Source organism: Panulirus ornatus, chromosome 58 (genome assembly GCF_036320965.1).
Source record: "Panulirus ornatus isolate Po-2019 chromosome 58, ASM3632096v1, whole genome shotgun sequence".
Taxonomy (NCBI): Eukaryota; Metazoa; Arthropoda; class Malacostraca; order Decapoda; family Palinuridae; genus Panulirus; species Panulirus ornatus.
The window spans coordinates 9,284,392-9,308,089 of record NC_092281.1 but is presented as its reverse complement, the minus strand read 5'-3'; the positions used below and the strand labels follow the sequence as shown (position 1 = coordinate 9,308,089).

General features: G+C 44.1%; 1 protein-coding gene and 1 long non-coding RNA gene across 9 annotated transcripts in view; one reads left to right on the top strand and one right to left on the bottom strand.

Moving 5' to 3' along the window:
* LOC139766925 (uncharacterized) overlaps window positions 1-16,626 on the bottom strand; it is a 162,316-nt gene extending 145,690 nt beyond the window's left edge. Inside the window, exons 1-2 of one of the 3 annotated variants that reach the window (XR_011716966.1) lie at window positions 15,970-16,626; window positions 14,710-14,832 (exon numbers count right to left, since the gene is read on the bottom strand). This is a non-coding gene — a long non-coding RNA (uncharacterized lncRNA). The remainder of the gene's footprint in view (window positions 1-14,709; window positions 14,833-15,969) is intronic. The other 2 variants (XR_011716965.1, XR_011716964.1) reach the window with 2 other exon arrangements.
* Window positions 1-23,698, top strand: part of LOC139766924 (uncharacterized) — a 31,938-nt gene that overhangs the window by 6,279 nt on the left and 1,961 nt on the right. For 3 of the 6 annotated variants that reach the window (XM_071695965.1, XM_071695964.1, XM_071695967.1), the window contains 6 exons: window positions 11,008-13,154; window positions 17,672-17,806; window positions 18,684-18,842; window positions 20,466-20,663; window positions 21,501-22,273; window positions 23,226-23,698. The exon at window positions 23,226-23,698 is cut by the window's right edge and continues 1,961 nt beyond it. In XM_071695965.1, the coding sequence (XP_071552066.1) occupies window positions 11,335-13,154; window positions 17,672-17,806; window positions 18,684-18,842; window positions 20,466-20,663; window positions 21,501-22,254 (3,066 nt within the window). In that variant the 5' untranslated portion in view covers window positions 11,008-11,334 and the 3' untranslated portion in view covers window positions 22,255-22,273; window positions 23,226-23,698. The remainder of the gene's footprint in view (window positions 1-11,007; window positions 13,155-17,671; window positions 17,807-18,683; window positions 18,843-20,465; window positions 20,664-21,500; window positions 22,274-23,225) is intronic. The other 3 variants (XM_071695970.1, XM_071695969.1, XM_071695968.1) reach the window with 3 other exon arrangements.

The following is a 23,698-nucleotide window of genomic DNA, read 5'->3' as shown; positions in this document are numbered from 1 at the left end:
AACCTAAACAGTTATCCAAAACCTAATCTTAGGGAGGGCAATTATGAGCGTGGCTTGACCTATTGGCAACAGTGATTATTGAGGGAATACACACAGTCATCAAAAAGCAAAAAGATAATGATAGTATTATGTGGGTGGTGGTTCTGGGAAGTCGTTTAGAAGACACGGGTGAAAGTTTTCGCCCAAAGATAATACTGACTATATTCAGCGTATAGCAGGTAAGGTACTAAAGAAGGCCTATAGAAATACGACTAGAGAGAGAGAGAGAGAGAGAGAGAGAGAGAGAGAGAGAGAGAGAGAGAGAGAGAGAGAGAGAGAGAGCCTATAGCTTAGGCAGACTTATCGAAAGCATTGCTGAAGGTAGACGAAGGATGTGGGGAAGTCAAGAAATATATGGGGAGATGACGTGGATGAAGTGATAAGAGGCAAGTCAACTTGGAGTGTTCGAAGAAATGAATCCTGCTTCGGTAAGTGGCTCGCTGTTTTCGGTGATGGTGCCATGATTCGACCACAAAAGTAAAGATGATCAATATATGAGAAAAAAAACCGATTAGAAAGCTATAGGGGGTGAAAGAATGATAAGGTTGGTCCGATGATTTGAAAATTAGTTTGAAAAGAGGACTAGAGATCCGATTCTCGTTAAGAAATGCATCTTGGTGAGCAGAAGGAATATGTATGTAGGAGACAATTTATACTTGCCTCGTTACACATATGAATTAAGGTTCCATTTGGATTAATCATAACGCTGCAAGGCAAGAATCCCTTCCCATCTTTACATACAAATAACGAATCAATACATAAATATAAGAGAACAGATAAAGTGAAAAAGGCAATCAAACGTAAAAGATATAAGATAAGGGCCAAAAATAATGCTATGAATACAGAAATTACTATCAAGAAGATAAGTTACTTTTAAAATGTTTCACAAATACATCAGCAGCAGCAGCAACAGGACACGTAACAGCAACAGTATCAACGAAAAAAAAAAAAAGGAACAGTAAAACCATTAGGTTTTACAGCAGACACAACAGTAACATCAGTAACAGCCCGAGTAGCCATAGGAGGGGCTGAGGTACCGGTAGAATATGTTGCTCCTGTTAACCTTCAGCAAAACACACGAGGGAAGAAATACAGAGACTAGCAGGTTAGTCTGACGGCAGAGATAGGAGAGGCAGCAGGTGAGCCGGAGTAGACGTAGTAGAAGCAGCAGGTAGCAGGTTAATCTGGGAGTAGAAGTAGCAAAGGCAGCAGGCTAGTCTGGCAGTAGAAGTAGCAGAGGCAGCAGGTTAAGTCTGGGAGTAGGAGTAGCGGAAGCAGCAGTTTTGAAGGGTATATCAAGCAGAAGTAGGAGAGGGAGCAGGTAGCAGGATAGTCTATCCACCTACAACGGCAGCAGCTGTAGAGGTAACCATTTACTACAGAAACCATCACTCATGTCCTACATCCCCTCCATCACACCCCTGCTCTCCCTTACCCCCATACCCTTGCCCTCCTTACCATCCACCACACGCCTGTCCTCCACCACACGCCTGCCCTCCACCACACACCGCCCCTCCACCACACACTTGCCCTCCGCCACACGCCTGCCCTTCACCACACGCCTGCCCCTCACCACACGCCTCCCCTCCGCCACACGCCCCACCTCCGCCACACGCCCCCCCTCCGCCACACGCCCCCCCTCCGCCACACGCCCCCCCTCCGCCACACGCCTCCCCTCCGCCACACGCCTCCCCTCCGCCACACGCCTCCCCTCCGCCACACGCCTCCCCTCCGCCACACGCCTCCCCTCCGCCACACGCCTCCCCTCCACCACACGCCTCTCCTCCACCACACGCCTCTCCTCCACCACACGCCTGCCCTCCGCCACACACTTGCCCTCCGCCACACGCCTCTCCTCCACCACAGTCTTGTCACCTCTGCCCTCCACCACACTCTTGTCACCTCTGCCCCTCCCAGTCAGCCACATCGCTTTACATACGACATTTGTCAAGTCTTTTTCTTTCTTCACCTTTTAATCTTCCTTTTTTCTTGTCCCATAAATGTAAAGTATATTATTCAGGATCCGAGAATGGAAAAATTATGCACTAAATTAGGATTACGATTATAATGACCCGAATATCCTCGAACACAAAACGTAAATGCGAGTTATGATCTCTGGTGATAACTCTGAGCAAGGAGATATTTTGAGGCAAAAAACTTCCACTTTGAATAAGACAGTCTCCCACGGGAACTAAGGCTCTGTTTCTCACAGTAAATAAGGGTCTGTTTCTATTGGTAGAGAATGGGCTTTTTCTCACGTAAATAAGGATCTGTTTTTTACTGTGATTAAGCGTCTGTTCACAGTGTAAATACGGATCTGTTTCTCACAGCAAGTAATGATACTTCTTCAGTAGACAAGTGTCTGTTTCTTACAGCAAATAATCTATTCTTTCACATTAAACAAGAATATTTCTCAGGGAAATAAGAATCTATTTCTCACGAATGTAAGTCTTTTTTCCCAGCGAAATGAGGAACTTGCTTCTCACAGGGATGGTTTTATTTCCAGGAGTGTCATTCGTTGGAAACATATTGTCCAATCACATTGTTTCCCTCCCCTTTCCTAACCTATGGTGGAGTCTCAGGTATGTTGTTGGCCTATGTGTCTCCTTGATCAGGATATATTTCACAACTTGATCAGAAAGAGTCACGCATGGCCGTCGTAGGAGTTCGTGTGCCTGCACACACATGTATAACACACACACACACACACACACACACACACGCACACAGAGAGAGAGAGAGAGAGAGAGAGAGAGAGAGAGAGAGAGAGAGAGAGCGCAAGCAGGCACTTACGCCAACTCACAACAAGGCCTCTCTCGAAAAAGGTAGTTCTAGTGCGTAGTGCTCACCACAGGAAAAGACAGTTGTGAAGAACGAGCCGTGTGAGATACGTGTTGTCAAGTGTTGTATGTGAGATAAGGAGTCTGTGTGCTTGTGGTATGGAAGCCCACTCGTGCCGAAGGAGGGTCACTAGTCTCCAAGTGCCACTCCTTTGGGCCCAGGTAGCTGTCCTTTTTTTTTTTTTGCCTCACCCTCGCGTTGGCTGATGGTCCCCTCAGTTCACAGACATACAATCTCTCCACGTCACACACAACACTCGACATCACGTAACTCATGAGAACTGTTCTCCGTAACCCTAGATTTTCCAGCAGTGAGCGCTACAAGTTAGCTCTGCCTTTCCGCAAGATTTCGCAGTAAGCACTTAACGTGTTGATAAGTACCCTCTCTCTCTCTGTCTCTCTCGAAAGAGAGAGAGAGAGAGAGAGAGACAAAAAAGAAAAAGAATCCGCTGGAAGTTTTAGAATTGGTATTCATCGGCACGTTTAGCTTGCTCGAAGCAATCCTCGACAGAGAATCTGGCCAAGTTCACGTGTTTGCATCCGAATGTGCATGCATCTAGGCATGGACGTCTTAATCTTGCCAGAGTCTCATCATTACTTAATGTAACTCAAGTCACTGTCTCGAGTTAGGCTCTTGCAGTGATGGTAATGAATACTACAAAATATTCGAACCAAAGACCAAAAAACAAACGAACACACACCATCTCCAAAGTATAAGGATCTGTCGTGCGCCATCTATAAGTACAAATCGATTCTTCCACATGGTCTGCAAGGTTCTGACTGACCCGCTCTCTCACGCCATAACTCTCACGTATCAGCTTATTTCACCCACTACCTCAACAAATCTGGCCCGTTCATATATATAGCCCAATCTAACTCGAGACGGCGACCCTCTCGTCAGGCATCTGAACAAAAGAATTTTGCTGTACCATCATAAACAGGAGGAGAATGTGTTACCCAGGGGGGTTAGGCTAGAGGATCTTATACACAAAAGTACAGAATGCGATCGGAATCACCGTTGAGGAGAGTGCGAGTGTGGCAAACAACGTGTTTCGATGAGGATCAGAAGCGATTCTAGGTAGATATAGTGCTCTCATTTGCCAGCTTATGGAAGCCTGTCTTAATAGGACGTCTTCTAAGATACGAGGATGAGATACATAGCTTAAAGAAGAAGGTATCGTACATATACAAGAGTTCAGAGTAGTTGTGTGCTTGTGGAGGTGGATTAGATGTATAGATTCGTGGAACAATTATAGTCATGATAAGTCTGGCAAGAGTGGGCGTGCAGTTAGCCAGGGTTGGCATGGGCCATTTATGTGGTGGAGTGTTTGTCAAAAAGAAAACGAATGTTTAGTCAGTTCAAGTGTGGACTTGGTCAATTAAGCACAGGAAGTCTACCGTCATACGAATTAATGAATGCAACTGCACGATGAAGGTCGAGTTAGGTTAGGAGAGGTCGACCAAGCGGTAGTGGTCAGTTCAGGAGGAGCCGGTCAGACCCCAAGGGTCAAGGGAAGGTCGGACTTGGCGTGGGAGACAGGTCAAAGGAGCGCTCAAACTAAGGTCCTGATAATTGCCTCTGAAGGTTGTTGTAGTTTGCTGATTAACACTGAAGTTTGATCAAATACCACAAACATAGAAACTTACGAGGCAGAATGGATCAACTGCTGATATGATGTTAGAAAAGCATAACTGAAACCTGGATAGATAATGTAAATAATCATTCATTGGATATAAGGTTTTCAGTAATAATATATTACACAAGGCAGGAAGCGAAGGTATGTTTTATTTCAATGAAGAGTTTAAAGGAAATCAGACAATATATTACAAACGTAGACGCTGTATATCGAACAGGAAAACTAGATAACCAAAATAATGGTTTTAGTAGTAAATGGGCCAAAAAATAAGGGAGGAAAATGACATTACTCTACCAAGATCATGTCTATCAAAAAACAAAGCAGCAATATTTGCAGGAAACTGACAGCCCTAACACTAAAAGGGATTTCTTAACAAAGGAAGATTATTAATCGATTTCAGACATGTTTTCCAAACGAGTGATTCATGATCCAACGCGACGTAAAACTGCTATAGATTTTGTCAACTACGACGAACACTTCGATAAAGGTAACCAGACATTACCATACATACATTTCTGCTCTGATGAACAGGAACTCATGAAAAATTTTAGATCAGCAAACTTTGATAAACTTAAGCGTAATACTGGTAAACAGGACAATGCTTTAAGATGTAGCAGTTGACGAGTATCTGAGAGTCACAGCAAGGGAGCTTTGTGTCAAATCTCGACAGGGTCTAGGGCGAGGTTTAAGACCCAGAGCGAAGCATGACAAGGTGAAGCAATAATCAGAGCGAGGCAAGACTCAGGGTAAACCTCGACTGAGGGTGAGGCAGAACTCAGAGATAGGAAAATAAGTATGAGACAAGACCAAGGATGAGGCAAAGTCCAGGGTAAGGCAAGACCCAGGGTGAGGCAAGACCCAGAGTGAGGCAAGACCTACGGTGAGGCAAGAAAAAAGAATGAAACTTAATAAATGCATTACGTTTCCCTCTGGGTGACATAACAGTGAACGCACTATTAACTCCGGTTCCCGTAAACGATAAAACTTGGAAACCTGTTATGTCTTGTGGCTTAATTGACCTCTGACCTTATAATATCAAAGAAAATGAAAAGAAAAATAGAATACAGGTTTCTGGGCTACTGAGCCAAGCTTAAGCCTGAGAAGTTTTATATCAATTGACCAGAAAATGAATGCATGACATTCTGTTGTTGACTAATTCGAAAAAAATATAGCCGATACGATAGAACATAACGAAAGCAATATACATGTCCCCCTTACGGAGGGAGATGCAGCAGAATTAGTGAACTCTCAGAAGAATAATCTAGTAATCCAATACAAGGTTCTATGGTCATAACTCCAACTGAAAAATAGACCAAGATTACAAATAGATTTCCAGAAAAGCTTCAATTATGGTGTAAAAGATGACTGGGTAAACTCGTGTATCTCAGGACACAGGAAATCGAGCGCGAGTGTCCATCTCTGACTTGCTTATCGACAGGAAACAACGCGTGGTATTAGCGTTATGCAACGCCAGGAGCACCTCACCTCCACTCAGCCAGTGGGCTCATGTAACTCCAAGGCTGCGTTACGTTCAGTAGCCGGGACAGGATGGAGTTCATAGAAGCGAGATTTTATTTTTTTCTTACGTGTATCAATTCTCTTCCGGCAGTTGAGGATGGTATAGCCTCACTTACGATGACTTTTCCACTCGTGGTTGTACCTTCAAGCAGGCGGAATCAAACAAGTCAGAGTTGTATTAGATAGACAAGCATCCTACCGATTCAGCATAAGTACGGTGCTATATAAAGCTTGGGTCTACGCCCAGTACTTTCTATAATCTTTATCAGTGATCTGGAAACAGGATAGTGTTTAAGTCTTTCTCATGTTATTCTATCTGTGGTGTCTATACATTCATTCATTCACCTTTCTCATACACTCTCACCCTACAACACCGCCAGCTACGCAAGTAGACTCTTACAGAAAGGACGTAATACCTGCCTCGCCTGCGTCGTGTGGGGCTTTACACCCTCCTGAACTGTCCACATCTTTTTTCCTTGCTCACCTCAGACCCCCCCACAAGAAGTGCAGTACGAGTGTCGAGGGTTTTAAAATGCTGGTGACAATCGTAGCCCCGAGGACCAGGAAGATGTGTGGGACAGGCACGTCATAATGCCCTGGGAAAAACACCCTTGGAGTGATTCCTGAAGGAACTGCATCCTTCAGAAGTCGAAGTTTAAAGTCTTTTGGAGAGGCTGACGTGAAATTGTGCCTGTGTATCTGGTGACTGTGGGGAGAGGTGTGGTTTGTGTGCACACACACACACACACACACCCCAGCCTAAGCCAAGCGTGTGTGCGTGCGTGCGTGTGTGTGTATGCATACATACATAGGAGTAAAGATATGGTTCATATATCCACAAAGTTAAGAGACGGGGCAACACGAACGCTAAACTCTCACCCCATAACAAACTAGTAGTAATCACACTCAACCACGCACGCGCGCGCGCGCACACACACACACACACACACACACACACACACACACACACACCTGCAGGGGCGAGGTCATAAAATCTGCCAACTTATAAGATGAAGATGTATACATATGAATTTTCCTACTCTAGTTTTTCAGTAGACTCTCCACCCTCCCTGAATGCACTCGATCAATATGTCCCTGAAGTTCCTGAAGCCAATCCCGTAGAAGTCCTGGTCGAAATGACTTCAGGAGCCTCCCTGAGCTCCTCATTATCCCTGATGCGGCGAGCAAGCAGGAGGTTGCTGAAGTTCCGATACAGATGATAAGCAGTGGGGAAGGAAAGGGCGAGGAGGACGAGGCAAGTCTGAGCTGTGAGGAGGGATGGTTAAGTTGCATGAAGGTACACATACATAGCTATGTCTCGTTCTCCTTGTGACCTTCTGCAATATATATATATATATATATAATATATATATATATAATATATATATATATATATATATATATATATATATATATATATATATATATATATATATTTTTTTTTTTTTTTTTTTTTTATACTATTCGCCATTTCCCGCGTTTGCGAGGTAGCGTTAAGAACAGAGGACTGGGCCTTAGAGGGAAAATCCTCACCTGGCCCCCTTCTCTGTTCCTTCTTTTGGAAAATCAAAAAAAAAAAAAAAAAAAAGAAAAAAAATATATATATATATAATCAGAATAGATATCTTTTGAAAATTGAAAATAATGGGAGTTAGATCTGATGAAGATATACTAATGAACGAAAAATAGACCGGGAAAGAGAAATAATGACCCGAATAATTCCTTGTTCAGATGAATCATCTACATCATCCCAGCTAAACTCAATTAAAAGGACCACAGTAATCAGTGGGCCTATTTGGCCATATGTGGCCTAACAGCCCTCCTAAAAATATCACACAAATTATACTGTACTTCAGGTAATTAACCAGGCCGTCATGAGAGAGATTAATTAACCAGTAATGAGCCACAAAGTGAGTATCTCATGATTTATGAGACCTTTCTAGTCACGAAAGAAAAAAAAACATGTGTTTTTTGCGTTCCTTATATACGCATATAGCTGTAAACTTTCCTAGATAGAAAATTCTATAGCCAGGATTTGGGTAATGAATAACCTTCTCATATAGAATCAATTAATCATGTAAGATTATTATAATATCAAATCTACCATGTAAGTTTGAGGTCATTTCGACGCACATTAATGTTAATCATTAACGTTCATAATTGCAATATCCAATGGCTCTAAGAAGAGCGTAGTTTGCCAACCATCTGAACACTGGTATGGCTATCATGGCATCAGCTTCGACTTGACAGGAAGGAAGGTTCAGGTCAAAGGTCACGCCGTTATGCCTAAAGGTCGTAACGTCGTGCTCAAGGGGTCTACATAACTTTCTTTCTGTACCTTCAAGGTGCAATTCGATTTCAAATCTTCGATCCCACACAAAAAAGATGTTCGATAAACACTAACACGAGACCAGCATATCTGAATAAGAAAATGCTTCAGGTGACAGTACTTAACAACCGATTCGTTTTCCCCCAAGTCTTCATCACCTTACCTGCTGGACAAGACCAAGAATTAACTAAATATTTCTTCACAGTTACCCTCAGTGTGGTAAGAGTACGGAAGGGGAAGTGATTAGAATTTCCTTGTAAACAAAGTATGAAAGAAGGGGCTAAGTTTCCGTTTTCTTCATGACTAGGCAACATAGTATCGTAAAGGTATGTGTGTGTGTGTGTGTGTGTAAGCACAACAGATATCCGTTAACATTAGCTGGCCATGTATGATGATGGGGGCCCACCATATGCCATAGTAACAAGGGCGAGAGTGCGAGTCTTGCGGATGAACCCCGGTCAAGCAACCGTGGACCCTCTTAAAGGCAGTGGACCAAGTCGTGAACTTAATTTGTGGTCCGTTAGAATTGATGAAATCAATGGAATTGGAATTTCACAAGGACGTGTTGTAACCACGAGCATTTGGGAGTTGTCCAGAGTTTCGGCAAGACGGGGGACTTCCCAGAAATCCTCACGCTTAGAATTGACACCAGAGGTTTGCCTCGGGGTCTTAAAAGTGCAAGAAGTCAACAACGCCAAGTTTCTCTCTCGTCTGGTTACAGGGGATCAGACCTGAATCCATCACAGGGACGCAAAATCGAAGTTTGGAATTCCACTCGATGGAGCGCCAGATTCCTTTGATCCCCAGGAAGTTCTGGACGAAACCCGAAGACAGCGAGATCATAGCCTCTATTTTTAAGATGTTAAGGGGTCTCTCATGATTCATTACATGACCCGTAAGATAGCGAATCAGATTTGACTATCATCCCGGTTTAAGTCGAGAATTGCGAAAGATATCGCGAGGACACACCATTCGGCATTATTGGCCAAAGATGTGTTCCTCTTCCATTCTAATTTACAGCGAGACAAAGTCCGTTTTGCTCAACTGCTACTAGTTACAGTTGGCTTCAAGCAACTGGGCCAACTCACAGCTCAGACTTCGGCCATTAGTGGCTATCATCTATACCTTGAATCTTAAGGTCGAAACCTGTGTGATCACTGCCTTCAGGATCATGAGGGAATTTACGCTCATACACAGACATATAGATGTATATGGTCAGACAATTATGAGGACGGAATCTCCACTAAGATTCTCAACACCAAGGATGATCAAAGCCTGATCTGAACAGCCTTCAGACTTGCATGATGTTGGCATCTCGAGTGTGAAGGATAGACAGAGCTGGCGCATAAAGGTCATTAAAGATTATATCAAAGGTCATTGAAGATTACGTTGGCAAACAGAATAAGAAATGTTTGCTTGCTTGTATGTTTCACACCTCATTTGAAAGAATTTCCTAGTCCCCCCTATCCTTACTTTACACAGAGAAAATGTTTAGAAATATCTAGATTCAAAAACTAGTTTGATCTGATTTTCACTCATTTGAAAAAAGCCATTCACTTTGTCTAACATATAGTTAATTGCTTCACTCTGACTGCTCTGAGTGAGTTTCCCTCATTATGAACAACGTAAACATTAACATTTCAATTAGTTTATATGTTAAATGTAGTAAGATTCGCTCATTGTCCTAGTCCAGGAATTCTCAATACCAAGGTTTACACACACACACACACACACACACACACACACACACACACACAGAGCATCCTTCCCCTCGTATCCTCCAGGGACGTAAATCTGAGGTGCACTGATAATGATCTTTATAATGACAGCCTCTCTGGTGGCTGAGGTTTCTCAGTCATTGATTATCCTTTCAGCTTTCGTTACCCCTGGGTATCTAGCTCGGGACAAATCAGGCGCCTGCAGCTTTTACTCATTGCAGGCAAACTTACCAAGAACTTCACATTTTTTCTTTTATCTTTTTCTCCTTTTTTCGTTTTTTGTATAAAGCATTTTCGATGTGCCACGTGATGTGTTTCACGATACATCATCTGAAAACGTTCTTTGTATATGAATCCGTACCTATCTATATGTCTATAATTCATCTGTTTGTATATCAATCTATGTATCTATCATTCGTCTATGTGTATGTCTATTTACTAACCCATCGATACATCTATCATTTACCCGTGACTATCACTCTACCGATATATCTCTCAATCATCTGTGTGTCCAATTCTTTTTTCGCATTAACACAATTGATATGGATTGAGGATGTGTATGATACATATCAGAAGGTGTATGTATGACCTCCATGGAACTGAGAACGAGGTAATGATGACAGATGAATGAATAGTCATTTGGAAACCCAGTTTATGGATTCTCTCGAATGTTGTGGTAGGGTATCGAAGGAGACCCCTAACAAATTAAGCGATGTAAACTAACTGGAAGGGACGAGCTTCCTGTGGCAAAGCAATTCAGATCACTCCTACATAAGCATGAACCTAATAAACGTGATCTAAGCCTTTAATCACACGAACAGATTATGTTTTTCCCACCTTTATTCTCTTTAAGAAAGACTGTTACTGAGATAGACGTATTGATGGATGGATGTAGAAATACTGACAACTTTTATCTCCATTTCCAGGCTGACGAGAAGGTCGATACAGTGTATCGGAGCCACTTTCATCAGGGATCATCAGGTTGGTGAAGTTGCAGTACTCAAGAATGGCAAGTACAGTACACCGCTCTGAGGGCGAGGTTGGTGGGAATGCAGAGGTTGTGGAGTGGCTGCAGTTAGCAGATATGAAGTGCCAGTAACACTGTGCTCAGCTCTACTCTAGTGGGTGGCAGGCTGACGCCCAAGTCCTGCTGAGGTGGATGGGCGGTGATGGTGGTGAGGTGAGGAGCGATGCGGGCGGCATGACGCTGTCCACGCCCACGCCACCAGGGACGCCCCCGCACCCTACAGATCATGTGCACATCGCAAGGTCACCATACAACTCTGTATCAGCCCAGGACGCGCACGGCTTTTGTGTGGGCGTGTGTGTGGGTGTGGGCGTGGATGGGGCTTGGTGTTTGGGCCGGATGTCCCAAAGTGTGTGAGTGCTTCTGGCGGGACGGGAAGCAGATGGTGGCCTGTCGGGACGCAGACTTCATCGATATCCCTCGAGGGATCGAACCCTCGACCCAAGTCTTGGATCTGAGCCATAACAACTTGCGAATCCTCCCCCGCAACGCCTTCGTCTACACGGGTCTCGTCAACCTGCAGAAGGTAATACTCAGCCACTGTAACCTCAGGCTTCTGGAGAAGGGATCCTTCAACAGCGTTGAGAATGTGATGGAACTTGACCTCAGCAACAACGAACTGCGGTCCGTGCCATCGGCTGCACTGATGGACATGCGGGTCATCCGGGAACTGAGCATTGCCGACAACGCCCTTACGACCATCCCGACATCAGCCTTCACCCACACGCCATATATGGTCCAGCTGGACCTTAGTCGTAACAGAATACATACCATTGAGGCAGGGGCGCTAAGGAACCTGACAGAGCTAGAAATCTTAAACTTATCGGACAATATGTTAACGTTTCTGAATGCCAGTGAACTAGAACCACTCTTGCTCTTGCGTGTGATCCGAATCGACGGTAACCCTTGGCAGTGTAATTGTTATCTCCGACCACTTCGTCAGTGGTTTCACGACCGTGGCTTAGCCGCGTCAGTCCCGCCCTCGTGCTCGTACCCTAAGTGGTTGATGGGGCGAGACTGGCAGTTACTGGAAAATGAAGAGTTTCTCTGTGCGCCTCGAGTGACGGCCATCGCCCCCAGGGTGTTGGGGGCACATGGAGAAAATGTGTCGTTGCTGTGTCGTGTGGAGACCGAAGTGGAGACCACCATCACGTGGTTTGTCGGCGACGCCCCTCTATATAACGACAGCGACTTGCAGCGGTACCTCGTGGTGGAGATGCTGACCTCTAACAACTCGTCTTACGTGTCGAACTTGACTATTACTGATGTTGTGTCTGAGGACCAAGGAACATACCGGTGTGTGGCAGAGAACAGGGCTGGACTCAGAGAGACCAACTTCACTCTCCAGGTGTCACACGAGGTGGCCGAGGTGCGTGTCGCCAACATCGACGTCAGCTACATGAAGGAAGGTCTGTTGATCGGAGTCTCCATACTCATCTTTGTGTTGCTTCTTGTGTGTAGTGTAGTGTACTGCAGACTACGTGTGACTCGCGTCCAGCGTCAAGACGAGGACAGCGTCGACACGGCGCAGTCTTCGAGGAGCTCAGAGTGCGACCCTCAACACAAACTAGCCGGGTACCACATGGTGCCAACTAGTGATGTTGAGACGTCACCACACAGGCAACAGTCTGATCCCCCCTGGGGCGTCAGGGGCAGAGGCGCAGCAGCGGAGGACTTTCCCCCAGGCAACGTCCTTGATGTGAGCATCGAGGAGAGACAGGAAATGCCTGAGGGCCCCGCCGCTCAAGCCATGGCGTCCAGCGCTCTCTCGACTTTCGTGGACAATGCCAAACGCGAGATCTGTGGCATGCACCACAGTCCGGTGGAGAGAACACACTGGAAGGACCGAATGCATCCGAAGGACATCTTCCTCCACAGAGTGTGCAGTCGCTCGGTGTCCCAGATGTCATTAAGCAGCAGTAGACAATACCCAGACCTACTGGACCTGCCACATTCTCAGTTGGGTGTGCAACTTCAACAACATGTGCCACTGCAAGACGGTGGACAGGAGCTACAGACTCTCGTTACCTCAACCTGTCCCAGGCCGTAAGTAGACCTCCACCAACCTATGTTATAGCTGTCTCGCTCACACTTAAACGAAGGCGAAATGTAACATCTCTTTGTACTGGACGATATTCGTATTTCAAAGAGGGTAGACATAGGAAAGAATGATCTCTACAGAATGCGAGTGTTTGTTGATGTAAACCCTAAACCAGGTTTTGTTACATCTTGTAAACTGTTATTTGTAATCATATATCTTGTAATCTATCAATTCATGCATCTATATATCTATCTCTATATTTATGTATGTATCCAACTATCAATCGCTCTTATTTATTCAGGGATGTATCTATCTCTCCATGTATGGGCGTGAATGTGTGTAAAAGCGATCGTATCCTCTCTCGAGAAAGCGCTGTTTACCCTTCAACTAAACAATACGAAACCAGAATTTTCTGTCAGTATTCTAATGTCCATCTCGAACGATATTTGGACAGAGAAACAAATCTCAACGAGAGCCATCACAAGTTCTTGAATTATGTAGGTCATAAAAGACAAGGTCAAGAGGTTTCCAATACAGGTACTCAAAACCACTAAATAGTTTGACGATCTCTATCTAAATAGCTATAGGATACTTGAATCGCTTGTGAATGATACGAACATGTTGTATTTCACATTCTAAGGGCTTGAGACTTGTATACTTCACTCCTCCATTAGCTATAAGCATAGAAACAGTCGCATAAGTAACGGGCATGAACCCCAAATGCCTCACTAGATGCGTGGTGTGAGGTGCCTAGTTAGCCATTGGTACTATACGCCGCAAGAACCGAAGTGCACAACACACATACCGATATGAGGCAAGACGTCCTGGTTAAGCAACGAACTGACGAGGGTCGATGCGACTAAAGGGCCCTGCCGAAGCAAAGAACAGGAGAAGGTCAAAGCGACAACTGCACAAGAAAGTAGCACCTCAGTTGATCAGCAGATTTCAAATCACTCTTGGTATTCTATCTACTCACCTTTCTCTTGAATCACTGAACCCACCTTCCAAGTAACTCTCCAGAAAAATTCATCTAAAGTTCTTCAACTCCTGAAGTCTGTCCTTCAATTCAGAAGCCCCAACACACAGAAAAAAAAGCCAATTCAACAAACTCTTTCCAATTTTCTCAACTTTGAAATCCCGTCCCTCCAGTTAACATTTTCGAGAACCCCCCCCAAAAAAGAGCAACAACGAGAAATCACAACAGAAAAACCTACAAAATTCTTCAAATCCTAAATCCCATCCTCGCAGTCATTACTGTAAGCAATATCTTCTTACCTTTATTTCCAGCAACTTGAAAGCGGAATTTCCATTTCAATTGCGACACATAAATCAACATAATATCTGTTGAAACTATGTACTATAGTCTACATATAGCACTCATAAGTAAAAAGCCACATGTAAATAATTTACATATGTCACTAACATGTCATTTATGAAACTATATGACCAAGCTATGTTTTATAACAGAAAATACACGAATATCTAAAGTTAACCTTTTCATGGTAATCATACGTAAATTATTCACATGTAGTGCAATGAATTAATATAGTTTACACTCACCCAATTTTGTAAGACGATTATTCGATTTCCACTTTGGTCATTCTAGTTAACATCACCCGGAAAACCTCGTTACTCTTGCCACATCTCCCATGTTTTTTTTCAGGGTTCCATAGAAACAGCATTCTGAAACGTAATTTGCATATATTACTGATCTCATTTACATACATCCAGTTCCTACAAGATTTTTGAAGGGGACAAAGTTTACGTTTGACCTAGGATCTATGTCTTCTATTCTTTTCTGATCAATGTCCATCGTCTTTACTCAGGGAAAATTTGAAAAAGAAAAAAAGAACTTTAAAAGTTAAAGACAAAAGTTCTGTAAAAGAATATTTCTTGTAAGAAATAATCAAATCTAAGAATTTCCTCTTCAAACAGTACACATGGGGAAGAACCGAGATGTTTGCCTGAGGGCGGAGCCCAAGCTGTTGGCACTGGAGAAGAAATGCCAACATTATGCTCGAGAATCATACCGACCACCACAGCTTAGCCTAGCCGGGTAGAAGGTGTCTCGTTAAGTGCTATGAAGCTCTCTTGGGGAGACTAGGGCACTAAAGAACAATTCTAGTTGGTTAAAATCTCTGTTTATGTTTCATGTTTTAATGGAGAATCATTGCCTCACGTTGGATGGTCATTACGTCTTATGTTAGCTTAGGGAAACAATGTTATACTGTATGACAGGATATCCTAGGAATCTTGTTCTTTTGTATTGAATGCTTATACAGTGAATCAGTTTTAGGGAATAAATGAAGCATTTTTTTTATTCCCCTTTACATATCCAGCAGAAACCCGGTTTTATCTGAAGCCACTGGGTCGACACCTTGAATTCTACTGGTTTCCTCTGTGTGTCCATGTGGTGGTCGATATATTTGAGTAAACTTTCTGGAAATATAGATGCTCTAAGCTTACGACTGTATTTCAAGCCATTTTCGAGCCATTTGGAAACAATGAAACAATCGAAATCTTGGAGCTTGTGTGTACATTATTTCAGAGAGTTTACTAAAAAATGCTTCACATGTGTATGTCATTTACCACAATATGCATGTATATATATTCATGCATGTATGTACGTACATGTGTATGTATATGTTATTTAAAATGAATACTTCGAATCTATTGTTGCAGTTAAAGCGATACCCGTTGATTCATTCTCAACGAAACCTACCATGAGACTCTAACCAATATGTCGAGCCGAGCTCAGCGGCAATTCACTCGTGAACACACAAGCTAGATAGGCCAATTACCACACAGTAATAAACTTACCTCTTTCAGACGGTTGATTTATCATTTCTTCACACAATGCTTTAGTACTGGAAAATGGCACAACAGTGTTCGAATCGTATCATTTGGCCTTGGCTTGGGCTGTATCACTTCCCCCACACGTGGACTTAACTCAGGTTGTATCACCTCCCCGGCACTCGGCGCTCGTCTGAACTGCACCACCGGTTTACTTGGCGGGGTAAACAACGCCGAACAATCCTGCTTCGTTTGTAACTAACACTCATTACTCTTGCTATTAACATAAAACTTGTTGAATTTCATTTTGTAAAGGTTTCAGTCAGTACATGACTTCATGTTCACGTAGATCACCATGTATAGCTCACATAATATTTGTTATGGGGCGAAGAAATGTCACAAATCGATCACGATGTGAAACACTCGACTGTTTCGAAGCAGAGGCCTACTGTAACCTAGCGCATGCGCAGGGAAGTGTTTATCAATGTAAAGTCTAATCAGCTTTCACGAAAAAATTTTCGTTAAAATTTTTCTCTTCTCAATAATTACTTCAAAAATTCTGCGTTATGTATTGCTCTTATTTCTTTTATATTTATCAGTATTGTCACAGGTTTTTTCCCTTTTTCATATTATATTCTTTTTACAGTATACTGAAGGACATGAATTGACTCTTCTCCCTCTTGTATTCCTAACTAGCTAAGATTACACTTTCCTCATTGTTATGATTAAACCATTAATCACTATAAGCCATTCATTGTCTAAATAGTTTCCCATATTTCGCTTTACTCCCATAGCATCTTCAGGGATTGTCTTACGTGTATTGTGAAAGACTTGAATACATTAAACACATAGAAATGGGTACAATCACCTACCACTCCACAAGTCTTAGGAGCGATTTCTAATCGGAGTTTGGGTTATACATCTCCACTCTACGGTTCTGTTGTTTAGCTAGGATCTGCAGGAGGAAAGTCGGGTTCAGTTTTTGGGGAGGAGGGTGAGGAAACTGGTTTTGTTTATTGGCCTTAGGGTTGGGATCTTACAGTGTAATGTGATGCTTTGCTCATTGTATGGAGTTATGGCATTTGATCTTTTGCTCGAGTATACATTTCAATATCCTTTTCGTCTTTCTCATAGGCAACACTCGATAGTTTTCGGAATGATCTCTATAGACGCTGTATTGCTCAGAGATACGATCTTGCTTGTTAGTCAGGTGGTCTTATACAGAGTGTTTCAACCCCGTTGCCAATGGAGTTGTAGGAATGCGAATACAAAACAATCAGGCAGCAACAGACACCTGCGTCAGTTGCCGGCAAGTGCCAACGTATTTCAATCAATTTCCTGATGGCATAGGTGCTAATCTGAACAGTTTCTGGACAGACTAACACCCATAACGTATGGGTCTTGTGGAATGTTAACCCACATAAATGTTTTTATATCGTAGATGTGAGCAGTTTTCCTGGTAGAATTTCTCTTGACAACTCGAGGCAACAGTTTGATTTGATTTCACGTCGGATCAAACTTTCTTCGGTCACTGAAAATAGTTATGATATATAAATGTGTCTGTGTGTATGTGTGTGTGTGTGTGTGTGTATGTGTGTGTGTGTGTGTGGAGTCTGCTCTAGATAGGCATGGGACCTCTCGTTTTGCCTTTAGACGAGTTTTCCCGGAGCCCTCATCCCTGACCACGGTGCATCCATATAGTTACGATGTATTATCACAGAAATCAAAGTCTTCCCTCCTGCAGGAGGACCCACAGCGACGCTGGGAGTAGGGCGGGAGGCGGCGCGGCTGTCGAACCTTCACACAGCAGACACCCTCTGGCCCACCACGCTGCCCTACCTAACCAGGACCACACTGAGTGTAGGTTAGTTTCTGACCCCTCCACGCTCACCCTACTAAACAAGATCACACTGAGTATAGATGAGTTTCTTACCCCCCCGAACGCTGCCTTACTAACCAGGACCACTTTGAGTGTAGGTGAGTTCCTGACCTCCTAACACTGCCTCACTAACCAGGACCACATTGACTGTGGGTGAGTTTCTGACCTCCTAACCCTGCCTCACTAACCAGGACCATATTGAGTTGAGATGAATCTCAAATCTTCAAAAGTGACCTCACTAACCAGGACCATACTGAGCGAAGAAAAGACTTTCAAATGAGTAACTTTTTTCTCATTAAAACTTTTCGGTTTAAGATGTCCAATTTTCTGACAAGTGTCACATGTTGATAAAGAGGCAGGCACAGGACGTTTGTGTAGGAGTGATAAGCACAACCGTGATCTTGAATAACTGCATGTGGTACGGGTCACAGCAACTGGATTGCTTTTTCTTCTGTTTTTTCAGTGTAGTATGAGACCATCAGTGTTGACAGCGTGGCAGGTAACGCCACAGACTGACGAAATGATGCAGTATTAAACCTAACTAAAACCATCTCTTTAAACCAAACCTCTGTTGAGCTTAGGTTAGGTTAGGTTTGACCTTTTTTTTTTTCGAATATGACCAAATCTTTTTATGCTCCAACTCGGTTCGTTTTTGAGCACGATGGTACGACCCTTGAACACAATAGTACAACCCCACTTGAGCACGATCATATGACCCCTGAACACGATGGTACGACCCTTAAGTACGACGGCACAACCCGTGAGCACGACATTTGAGCATAAGGATAGACCTTCTATTACTCACAGCAAACTTCTCCTTAAACCATATCCTCAACTTGTCTCTCTTCCTCTTCTCCTACAGCAGGTCTTCGAGCGCCCTCAACCTGGCTCTGAGCCAAGCTGCGTCCAACGCCTACGCTAACGCCCACTTGTCAGCAGGAGGGCACCAGTGTCTGGCTGCCGCGCCCGCGCTTCAAACCCACGCTCCCGAGGCTCTGCGGCAGCTCACAGCAATGCACAGGTACGCGGAAAGACACACCTCCACCCCCACATACACACACCCACACGTACACCCCCCGCTCCCACACAACAACAATAACAACAACAACAATCTTAGCAAGGCACCCATATATTGACGAGCCCATTACTGCACCCAGGTACACATATGGGTACGACACCTAAGCAGGCCTGTTTTGACTCACGTGAGAGTGTGTGTGTGTGTGTGTGGAGTGTGTGTGTGTGTGTGTGTGTGTGTGTGTGTATGCGGAGTGTGTGTGTGTGGTGTGTGTGTGTGTATGTGTGTGTGTGTGTGTATGTGGAGTGTGTGTGTGTGGAGTGTGTGTGTGTGTGTGTGTGTGTGTGTATGCGGAGTGTGTGTGTGTGGTGTGTGTGTGTGTATGTGTGTGTGTGTGTGTATGTGGAGTGTGTGTGTGTGGTGTCTGTGTGTGTGTGTGTGTGTGTGTGTGTGTGTGTGTGTGTTTGGAGTGTGTGTGTGTGTGTGTGTTTGGAGTGTGTGTGTGTGTGTCTGTGTGTGTGGTGTGGAGTGTGTGTATGTGTGTGTGTGGAGTGTGTGTGTGTGTGTGTGTGTGTGTGTGTGCGGAGTGTGTGTGTGTGGTGTGTGTGTGTGTTTGTGTGTGTGTGTGTGTGTATGTGGAGTGTGTGTGTGTGGTGTCTGTGTGTGTGTGTGTGTGTGTGTGTGTGTGTTTGGAGTGTGTGTGTGTGTGTGTGTTTGGAGTGTGTGTGTGTGTCTGTGTGTGTGGTGTGGAGTGTGTGTATGTGTGTGTGTGGAGTGTGTGTGTGTGTGTGTGTGTGTGTGTGTGCGGAGTGTGTGTGTGTGGTGTGTGTGTGTGTATGTGTGTGTGTGTGTGTGTATTTGGAGTGTGTGTGTGTGGTGTCTGTGTGTGTGTGTGTGTGTGTGTGTTTGGAGTGTGTGTGTGTGTGTGTGTGTTTGGAGTGTGTGTGTGTGTGTGTTTGGAGTGTGTGTGTGTGTCTGTGTGTGTGGTGTGGAGTGTGTGTGTGTGTGTGTGTTTGGAGTGTGTGTGTGTCTGTGTGTGTGGTGTGGAGTGTGTGTGTGTGTGTGTGTGTAGTCTGATAAACGTTAAGAGATGATGAAAATTCATTGAAAGATATCACAAAAAATTCATTCTACAACGCCATGTTTCATTTCCTTTGCTTTTATCGTTCTTAAGCCTTAGTAACGGGGATGTGAGTATGATAGAGGTTTTCCTCTGTAGTATGATAACTGTAGTACCTAATTTCAAAAGCAGGATACGTAAGCTTGCAACGGTTTTTCATACTGTATATACAGTAGATGGTCCTAGTATAAAGTGTTAAGGATCTGTTGTAGAAGATTTTGGGGTTGATATTAAGACTTTTCCACTACGTAAATTTAGGCACAAACATATCAACTGATAGTTTGCATATTTCAGGAATATGTCATATCTAATTTGCAATATCATCATGAAATTGTAGTTCCAATCAGAGTATTTCGTAACGGGGCTTTCTCAAGAATTGACTGAAATGCAAATTGTGATATGGAATTAGTGAAAGGAATATTTCAATGTAGAATCGTGAAATGAATACAGAAGAAAGGCCTGGGACAATCGAAATATATGTTATGTTTACATACTATGACCACGAGCAGCTCTGTCTCCGACAGGAGCGAGACAGGTGGTGGAACCAGCGGTATCTGCAGCCAACAGCATGCAGCTGACCCCTGCCACTTCGAGTACCACGCGGCGCAGCTGGAGAAGTTCCTGAAGGAGTACCGCTGTCTACAGGAGCAGCTGATCCACATGAAGCAATCTTACGAGGCTCACAAGAGAGCTGGATCTGTCCCCAGGTAACATCAATCAGTCCACGTTTGGAAGTTTAACAAGGACAATATGTGCCACTGCATGAATCAGTCATACAGTATTTCCACAACAACCTACAGGGCAGACAAGGATGGTCTCAGATGCGTTGCTGAGCCACATTTAGGTCTCTGACAAGGCCCATCCTTCAAACCAGTTTGCTTCCATTAGTCATCCTTGTAATACAGTCATACAAGGCTTGCACGAAAGACAAATCTGTTCTCAGGTACGTCAGTGAATCTATGTTATAATGCAGTGCTTCGAGGCCCATGGTCTATCCCAGGATACTCCAGTAGATTTACTAGAGAGCTGAGGTCTATACACAGATGCATCTCTCCCACCATTGCTCGCCTGAGTCCCGCTGTTGTGTTCCTTCACTATGGAACAAACTAATCTCTTAGGTTGAAAGTATAAAACACATCATCTATCCATACAAGGCGCGGGTCTATAACACTTTCAAACATACCCATTTTTGCCCTCACAGACACTGACCCTTCCTTCCACATACTTTTAAGTCAAACCACACGGTACTTTAAGCACACACTTCAGTCTATGTTCGATTTCAGTCACCCATGGTTGTACCCGCTGTCACGTCCACTCCCAGGTACCCAAATCACTCCACTTGCTCCGCATTCACAACATTCAAACACATACTGAAATCGCACTGTTCATCCACATCCTACTATTGTAGTTCATTACCTTACTTGTACCTTGAGTTTGGTAACCAATGCTCTAAGGTGTCCTTTACACTAAGAGAGAAAGAGAGGAGATAGAGAGTGAAAGAGAAGAAAGAGAGAGAGAAAACATATGTGTCTATCATCCTGCAGGTTGAACTGTTGCTCCTCCAGCCCTGGAGGCCCTATGACGTCTACGGCCGTGTTTCCTGACGGTGCTGCATGCTGTTCCTGTAATCTTCAGGCACCCTGCATGCCGCCCGCTGCACTACAACCATTACCTGGGGAGTTCGCAGAGACATCCTTGACAGAACCCTCAACGGGTGGGTATGTGGAGGCTTCCGCCCTTCCTTTATCAACTGGTGGGTTTGCTGAAGCCCCCGAACCCCAGACATCGAGTGATGGGCGTGTAGATCCTGCTATTCCACAGGCTTCCTCGGCTGGATATCCTGAAACAGCCATAGGACCTGCTGTTCGGTATGTGGATAGTGCCACACCACAGCTACATGTCACTGGCCCCACAGACTCTTCCCCGAAGCACCACCAGCCTTCAAGTGAAGGGTGTGCGGAGGCGCCAGCGCAGAGGAGCCCCGCTAGAGGAAGCCCCAGTGCCAAGACCTCAACGAGAGCCACGAAGGAACCCCTTAAATCCATCCTGAAGAAGAGTAGCGAGGGAGGAGGGCTCCGTCGCTGTGACCAATGGACCAGAAGTGCCTCTTGCTGTGACAGCCAGACCTCCTCGCAGCCGCCCACTGACCCCCACCCAACAGCTGACCCGTATCCAGCTGCTGACCCGCCGTATCCGGCAGCAGACTCGCACCCAGCCGCTGATCCTAACTCGACAACCGACCAGCATCCTACCACCTCAGGCTTCGGACACACCCAGCACAGCTGTTATGGGTCCTGAGTCAACACCTTACACACAGGTAAACACTGATAGAGTTCTGATCTTTTCACTCATATATTTTCAGGCAATTATAGTTTTACGACTCTTTTATCTCTTGATAATTTTGAATTACGTTGTGGGAGATGAGTAAATCCTCTCTCAGATTTTTAGTTATCGTATTTTCGTATGGTAGCCGACACGGTAAGGTCGATAACATGTCTACTCACGGCCATCTTAGATGAAAGGAAATTGAAGAGTATATAAAGGGAATTATATGTTGACGTGCGCTCCTTAACTATTGGTAGATCTAACTTCATATTCTAAGGTGGGAAGGTTTAAAGAAGAAAAGACAATTCCACAGCTTCGCTTTTCAAGGAATTAAAGGAGATATCATAAATGGTCAATCCTCGTGTGGTTTGTATCCACACAGAAACTATGGGAAACAACAGTCAGGTAAATGCTGTAGGTCCAAGCCTTCGTGACGAGGACACATGCACACAGCAGAGAGGAGACAACAACACCATGGTGGACAGAGAGGGATAGTTCAAGGGAGGTGGTGGTAGTAGGATAGTCATCAATACAAAGAGCTTTTGGTTCTACTCTGGCGAAGAGAGAGAGGGTGAGATGTGGATGAAAACCCCACCTTAATATGCGAGCAGTACTCCCAACCTGGAGGCGTGAGACCGTCGCTGTAGATATGGGATGGCTTCTCAGAAGAAAAGTAATTTCGGTCCCTTATACAACAAATCTAACCACTGGAAAGTAGGTTTTTGTGATGTTCATTGTGTGGGATTTCCAGGATAGAGTGGATGATATGGCTCTGCTCAACATGTTTATATTAGTGCGAGGACGCTCTTTCATATATATATATATATATATATATATGAAACGCGCATATCTACGTGTGTGCGTGTATGTAATTGTGTGTTTACTGTACCGTATATCTGTGAAAGTTTCGAAGATGCGGTTACTAAAAATGTTGTTTTTCACAGGAAAATGTGAAACAGCGAAAGTTCATCAACCTCCCAAGTGCTTCAGTTACTAGTGTGAGCCTGTTGCTTCATCAACCACTCAGGTAGTGGTGCATCAATTACCATTGAATCAGAAATATCATCAACCACCCAGGTGACTATAGACATCAATAACCAATGACCCAGAAACATCATCAACCACTCAGGTGATGATGGTGCATCAATTGCCCGTAAGCTGAGTAAATCATAAACAACACCTGGTGACCCAACATCAATGACTAATAAACCATATTCATCACATTGTTGTACATCATCAATTTGGCTCCCGTGGATCAATAGCTGACCTACTGAACATCCCCCACTTGGCTGCTATGCATAATTAAAAACAACTGAAATATAACAAAGCATTGCACTATAAGGGATGACCAGCGTACATGTATTTCCTAACCTTTGTACATCACAAAGAGAGTAAGCACATTTTCCACCAGACTAAT